This window comes from Camponotus vicinus, unplaced genomic scaffold (genome assembly GCF_025532165.1).
Source record: "Camponotus vicinus isolate PSW18456_S1 unplaced genomic scaffold, iyCamVici1.0 SCAF_13, whole genome shotgun sequence".
In the NCBI taxonomy this organism is placed as follows: Eukaryota; Metazoa; Arthropoda; class Insecta; order Hymenoptera; family Formicidae; genus Camponotus; species Camponotus vicinus.
In genome coordinates, this window is record NW_028141949.1 from 14,417,711 (window position 1) to 14,424,934 (window position 7,224).

The 7,224-nt window shown below is 35.9% G+C and overlaps 2 protein-coding genes across 4 annotated transcripts; both read left to right on the top strand.

The window, feature by feature from the left end:
- Positions 1-670: 670 nt before the first annotated feature.
- Positions 671-2,309, top strand: LOC145963724 (sorting nexin-22). Of its 3 annotated transcripts, none has more exons than XM_083085879.1 (4): positions 671-824; positions 1,011-1,197; positions 1,481-1,671; positions 1,993-2,309. In XM_083085879.1, exons 2-4 carry the CDS (start codon positions 1,045-1,047, stop codon positions 2,150-2,152), a joined length of 504 nt encoding a protein of 167 aa, XP_082942005.1. In that variant the 5' UTR covers positions 671-824; positions 1,011-1,044; the 3' UTR covers positions 2,153-2,309. The 3 variants fall into 3 exon arrangements, with proteins under 3 accessions (XP_082942005.1, XP_082942007.1, XP_082942006.1); XM_083085881.1 differs by lacking the exon at positions 671-824 and adding an exon at positions 850-867; XM_083085880.1 differs by lacking the exon at positions 671-824 and having other exon boundaries at positions 874-1,197.
- A 311-nt stretch (positions 2,310-2,620) lies between these two features.
- On the top strand, positions 2,621-6,845 carry LOC145963723 (alpha/beta hydrolase domain-containing protein 17B). The gene is made up of 3 exons (XM_083085878.1): positions 2,621-4,175; positions 6,135-6,267; positions 6,707-6,845. The coding sequence occupies exons 1-3, from the start codon at positions 3,532-3,534 to the stop codon at positions 6,788-6,790; spliced, it is 861 nt and encodes a 286-aa protein (XP_082942004.1). The 5' UTR covers positions 2,621-3,531; the 3' UTR covers positions 6,791-6,845.
- The last annotated feature ends 379 nt before the right edge of the window (positions 6,846-7,224 follow it).

Genomic DNA, 7,224 nt, shown 5'->3' on the forward strand with positions numbered 1-7,224 from the left:
TCACAGGGGAATTTCGCAGACTGGAAAATTCTGATTTTGATAAAACTACATATATGCAAGGGAGAAGGGATAAATAGATGAATTTAGAAATTTTTAGCTTCTAAAAATAATACTAACGTGAAACCATCGCTCATCTATAGGGCGACTTTCTATTTTTTTATTTAGGAAATCATTTGAGATATCAAAAAATGTTCTATACGAAAGTTTCATCACAAGAATACTTCTATTTAACTACATTAATAAAATTTTGAAAAAATAATTTTTGAAAAGTTTTTTTATCAGCTGAGCAGATTTACATCCAGAAAAATTTGCATAGATATTTGCATATTAATGCATATATGTAAAGAAATTAACGATTAAAGTATCTATTCTATAATGTCAATTGTTACTGTTATAAAAAATATTAAAATATGTGAATATTATTAAATAAAAATATTAATAAACTGATTATTTTAATTGATTAAATATTGAAATACAATAACATTTTTCGTTGGATTTTTAGCAATAAAAATTGAGAATGATTATAAATTATTTATTTCAATTATATTAAAAAATTAATTACATTGTTTATATTAATTATTTATATTTTTCTTTCAACTCATAAAGTATATGTGGAACTTGAAAATAAAGCTATAATGATATCAACCAATCAGCGAATCTCTGATAGCGACCAATCAGAGCGAAGAATCTTGTGCTCCGATATTTGTAAACATCAATTGGACCACAAATATCACTCTCCAAATATACTTTGGTTAATGATACAAATATTTTGAAGCGTCTGACCAATCCAGGAGGGCAAATATATCTTTGTCAATCAAACATATGTAATGTCAAGTATAGTGCATTCTCTATAAAAAGCGCATTCTAGTAAATATAAAATTCCATGGCGGTTGCAAATATTTTTCAGATGCATTTTGCTTATTATATTGTTGATATTGTTGCACTTGTTATTGCTCATGCTTGTATTGCCATGTATAATAATAGGTTTAATACTGTCAATTTATTATAAGGGCATCCTAAACATTATTCAACTTGTGCAATGCGATGTACGAAGCCTTCATTAACGGTTACCGTTTGGCCGATGTGTCACACGGCAAGCCCTATTATGTTTACTGTATCGAGATTTTGGAGTCGCAGACCGGCACTCGATACTCCATCGAGAGGAGATATAGCGAATTTAGTGCGTTACATCGTACGGTACGTTATCGAAGTGTTGATAAGAGCCTTAATAAAAGCACTTGCATACTTCAATCAAGATAAACTTGACAATTTTTTTTAATTATTAGAAAAATTTATAATATATATTGTGTTAATGATAAACATATGTCTACGTGTTATACTAATTAACATTGATAAGCTATATTTTTCCTTCTGCCTTTCCTTCATTGATATATTTTTACTACAAGAGTATTACATAATTTTTTGAGAGATGCTTGTTGATTAGTGTTACGTTATTATCCAAGGGAATTTTGATTTCCAGTTGAAGAAGGACAATTCGGATATCGCGCCTTTTCCACCAAAAAGAGTAAGAAACTCGCAACCAAAAGTATTAGAACAACGACGGGCTGCATTGGAATTATATATACAAAAGATGCTACATTTATTAGCAACGAAGCAGCAAGTTCTCAATTTTCTAGGCATAGAAGATCAGGGATTTACATCTCACAAAAGGTATCCATTTAAATTAAACAAGTTTACAGATACAAGAAAAATATGAATATTAGAGTAAATATAAATTGAGCGAATATGAAAAAATATCAATTCTAAAATACAATTCTACTTAAATAAGTTTAATAATCCACAAAGCAGTCTTATAATATAAAGGACTTATCTGATATAACGACTGTAGATTATTTACACATGTTAAACTTGAGTTAAAATATGATATTTGAATTCAAAAGTATTTTATTGAATTTATTATAAATATTTGAATACTGTAAAGTTTAATATTTATTCAGTGGTAATTAATCCTTGTATTTCTGATTTTTCAAGAATATACAAAACTACAAATTGTTCGATACATAATCCAAATACTCTGGGACATCATCCAGTGTTAACTTTTCACTGCGATCCATATGTCCAAGCTGATTCGACCAGCAGTCTTCCAGATGTTGTAACAAACGGTGTGTTATTAGGTATATACAAATCTTGATACTCTCATGTATTAAAAATAACTCGCAAGGATATTGAAGCATTAGCTATAAATGCATTTTTGATAGTGATAACATTTAGTGCAATAATATACAAATAAAGAAAATATCTGAAGAATTTTTTGCCTTCACGAATAAAACAATATATCGTGACAAAGAGATGTTACACAAAGTTTCATTTTCATATCATAGTTCTAAGGACTGGCCTATCTCTTACAAATTAACACAGCTGTATATACATAGCGTAAAGTCTGAGCCAATGAGCATCGAGCGTTAAGAAATGCTCAATGTTCATTGGTTCAGACGGTCTGCTATGCATATATAATTATATCAGCATGAAAAGTGCCTTTATGCCTAGTCTGATATGGACTTGACAGTTTTTAAGCGCATGCGCACTGACAGTTTTGCGCAAGTCTTGATCCTTTCTATCATTTCCTACATTATGGGCGTCGTCATACAAATAAAATAATAACAATAAAACCGAGAAGCTCAAGATTTGAAGAATGCATAAAGAAAAAGAGAGAGGGGAAAAGGATATTAATTTTTTTAAAATAAAAGACAAATGAGAGAAATTCCGTTTTTATTTTCCCTCTCTTTTTACTTCATCGCCGAAACGTTACAAGCACGAATTTACACAACTCTCGAAACCTTCGCGTAGAAATCATCCGTACGACAAGCACGTGCTCGAAGCCTATTCCATCCAATGCGAACGCGGCTAAACGAGCTCGCGTTGAAGATCGGAGCTGATCGGAGTCGATCGGTCTCCATCGGTTCCCCGAGGATCGTCGGCGAGGTTCCGGTTGCGCGAATACGACGCCAGGGCGAGGACGGTACCATGATCCCCATCTCCATCGCCTCACCTGACGCACGATGAAAGTACGCGGTGTCGTAGAGTGAGCGGAGGGAGAGGGGGAATTATGGTCCGCGAAAAAGGCAAGGAAAAAGAAAGGAGAAAACAAGAGAAGGCAGGAGAGGGGGACAGAGAGAGAGAGAGAGAGAAAGAAAATCGTCCGTCTCCGGCGAGCAGTCATGGCTGAATCATCGTGAGCGACTCCCGGTGGAAGGAAACCGATAACGCGCGAATGACACTGCGCGCGTGACTCACAAAGAGTGACAGATAGAAGGAAGACGAACCTGACAGGAGGAAGGAAGGAAAAGGGAGAATCGCGTCGCGCAGGGAAAAACAGTGACATCCCCTCGCCTAACCCCCACCTTCCCCGCCCGCTCCCTCGTACGACAATCCTAGAATCCGAGCGTGTGCGGTGCGCGTCGATCCCCGATCGCTCGATGCCGCGGATCTGCCAAGTGGAGACGTGATACACGGCGGTGGTCTCTCTCTCTCTCGGTGGTGCGCGCCAGGTGATCCAGGTGACCCTGCACGATGAACGGGTTAAGTCTCAGTGAACTGTGCTGCCTGTTCTGCTGCCCGCCCTGCCCGTCCAGAATCGCCGACAAGCTGGCGTTCCTGCCGCCCGAGCCGACGTACACGTTCGTCGAGGACGAGGGCGCCAAGTTCACCATATCCCTGTCGGAGCGCGCCGAGTGGCAGTACACGGAGCGCGAGAAGGAGTCGGTCGAGGGCTTCTACGCGAGGACGTCGCGGGGGAATCGCATAGCATGCCTGTTCGTCCGTTGCTCGGCGACCGCGCGCTTCACGATCCTCTTCTCCCACGGCAACGCCGTCGACCTCGGCCAGATGTCGAGCTTCTACCTCGGGCTCGGCTCGCGGATCAACTGCAACATATTCAGCTACGATTACTCGGGTTACGGGGTCTCGGGCGGCAAGCCGTCCGAGAAGAACCTCTACGCGGACATCGACGCCGCGTGGCACGCGCTACGAACCCGATACGGCATCAGTCCGGAGAACATTATACTGTACGGGCAGAGCATCGGCACCGTGCCCACGGTCGACCTCGCGGCGAGATACGAGGTCGGCGCGGTCGTCCTGCACTCGCCGCTCATGTCCGGGATGAGGGTGGCCTTTCCCAAGACCAAGAGGACCTGGTTCTTCGACGCCTTCACGAGGTAGGACTCGAGGCTGTTTTTGTCCGTTGCGTTGTTTTATTTAGACGAGCCTGTCATCGACCTCGATCTCCGTCTCTCTCTTTCTCTCGTGGGCACGTGACACGGACGTTTTATCGCCCTGATTAATTAGTCTTTGTTTTTTTGGCGCTTTGAAGAATCTTCGATATGTTACAGAGGAACGGGTGCAAACTCGTCCTCTTAGAGGCGCGAGGAGCCGGAAATCGGTTTCCATATTGTAGCTTGAAGGTTATAATGGTTGACGAGTATTGAAAGGGAGATGCGAGGAAACGAGACGATTAAGGATGATTATTTTTCGAATAATCAGAAGTTGTCTGGACACTGTATATAATTTTGTTTTTAGTTTTTTAATTTGACGAATTTCTGGCGTCTGGATCTAATTCATACGTAACTATTGTGGGTGATTGATAAAACAATTATTAATTTATCGACAAGCTCGGGTTTTCAATATTGAAAATGTGTCGAGCAACCCACCTGTTCTAGCATGAAAAGATCCTTTTTTTAAACTTTTTATATAACTAGCTCGAAAGATTCTTCTGTCCTCTTTTCTATTTTCCAACATCTTTTATTTACCAACATTTTTCTTACTTTTAGAAAATATACTTACTTTGTTTTTTTGTGCAGATTGCAGTTAAAATCATGACATGGTATGTGTGGGTGTGTCTATTTATATGTATAAAGGAAAGAAGCATGTGGCGAGTTGTCCATTTATGAATATTACTGAAATTATTGACAGATTTTGCTTTATGATGCTCCTCGAATAACTTTAGATTTAATGGCATTTTCCACTCGTATGCTATTGTTATCTGACAAAGTAAAATTGCTGATATTTTGTAGCAAAAAGTTATACAAGTTTGCGTCTAAATGTTTACTAATACTATGAGGATGTATATTTGTGGGACTGATATATCGCACATTTATCTTAATAATATATTTTTCTAATTGGCTTTGCTCGAATTCTTCATTATTTATCAAATAATTAACATCATTGTTATGTGAAACAAAAATATAGTTATTACACTTTTACACACATATTGTCAATGATATTAAAATTTGCTATTTGTAATCACAATTTGCAAAGTTAAAATTTATACTTTTGTATACATATATTATATCGTTTATAATGTTTCATATTGAAAAGTATTATTCTATATTAGACTGAGAAAAATAACGAATTAAATTTGTGACTAATTTAGAAATACATATGAAATGAGACAATAAATATAACAGATTAAAACTTTTTTAAATTTTTAAAAGTGTATCGAGAAGTACATGAAATTTAATACAATATAACTGCTGTGCATTGTTTATTATCACATTTCTCTATAGATTATATTTCTTTTTTTCTAATGCTATTCTTTTTCATTTCGCATTTACATTTATGCAGAGAGTAAAAATGTACTTTATGTATAATTTTTTATTATCAATCATGTAATCAACAAGACAAAAAGAGAAGTGGCAAATTATTGGGAAATATAAAAGTAAATAATAACAAAAATTAGTAAAAAAATAACAAAAATTTGACTATGTTTTTAAACTTTACATATTCTTATATAATATTTGATATTATTGTAATAAATTAATCTGCAATTATGTATAATATTATTGTAATAAATTAATCTGCAATTATGTATAATGACACATATATATTTTAAATCTATACATGTTCGATGACAATTTTTAGGAGCTTGAGTACGATTTTAGAAAAGATTACGTATAGGAATTATATTGTAATTATATTTTTCACAAATTTTTACTTTTATTCAAAATATCTTGAACTATTTGTGATAAATCTGCAAGAGTAAAAATTTGAATTAAAATTAAGAACAATTTATTTGAACTAGAAATTAAATTTGGAAAAAATAAAAATGAGAATCAAACTGTATATCCTCACACAATGGAGAAGCAATATTTGTTATTATATTATTATTTTTTTTACAGCATAGATAAAGTGCCGAAGGTAACATCTCCTGTTCTGGTCATTCATGGTACCGAAGATGAAGTTATAAATTTTAGTCATGGTCTGGCGATTTATGAGAGATGTCCACGAGCAGTAGAACCACTATGGGTTGAGGTATCAGATAATGCATTTTTATTAAAGATTGTATATTATTTTCTTTAATTTTTTTTGTTCATATTATATTGATTTTCAATTGCGCTGATTGTATACTCTTTGTTTACTAATTTTCACAATCCTTACAAAAGAATCAGCTTCTACCCCCATGAGGTGCTTTATCATAAAATATTAATTTATTGTAAAATTCAATGTTAATTATGCTAACTAAATATTAAAATTCGAAATTGTATTTGAGCAGAAAATTGAATTTATAATGAGCAAAGGCTGATTTAATGTTAAGCCTCTGTATGAAAAAATAAATATACAATCATACAGAAAATATTTTATTTAGAAATTGTATTTGCGTGTGGCAATAAATTTATTTAGTTAGTAGCGTAAAGTTGGAGTATCTTTGTAGCATAAAGATATCAAAATATATAAATATATAACTTTTCAGGGTGCTGGCCATAATGATGTAGAATTGTACAATCAATATCTCGAACGACTGAAGCAATTTGTAAGCGTGGAATTGGTAAACTGACGGCGACTCAGCCTCTCCCAGAATCAGGGGGGGCAGGGTGGAGGCCATATGCATGCGAGCAGCCATGGACATACCGTTTCCAACAACTCCAATACCATCAGTTCCATTTCGACGAGTTCTCCAACAGAGAAACTTGTCTAGCAGTCGCCTCACACAGGGGAGAAGACACCTGTCCTTCCCTGTGACGAAGAATCATCCTTCGCTTCTGTAGATGATGTATTCTTCTTTTGCGAGCAACAGCAGACTGTAAATCAGGAAACTAAAAGTTGCCCAGAGTCCTTCAAGAAAACGCGTCCCAAAGATGAAAATCCAAATGCCGAAAGTTATTCGAAAAAATCCAGTGTGAAAACGGAGAGTAAGAACTCTAAACGAAATGATTCTTCAATAAAGGATAAAGGGCAGAGCAAAATTGCCGCTGCCGAGAAAATGACCGA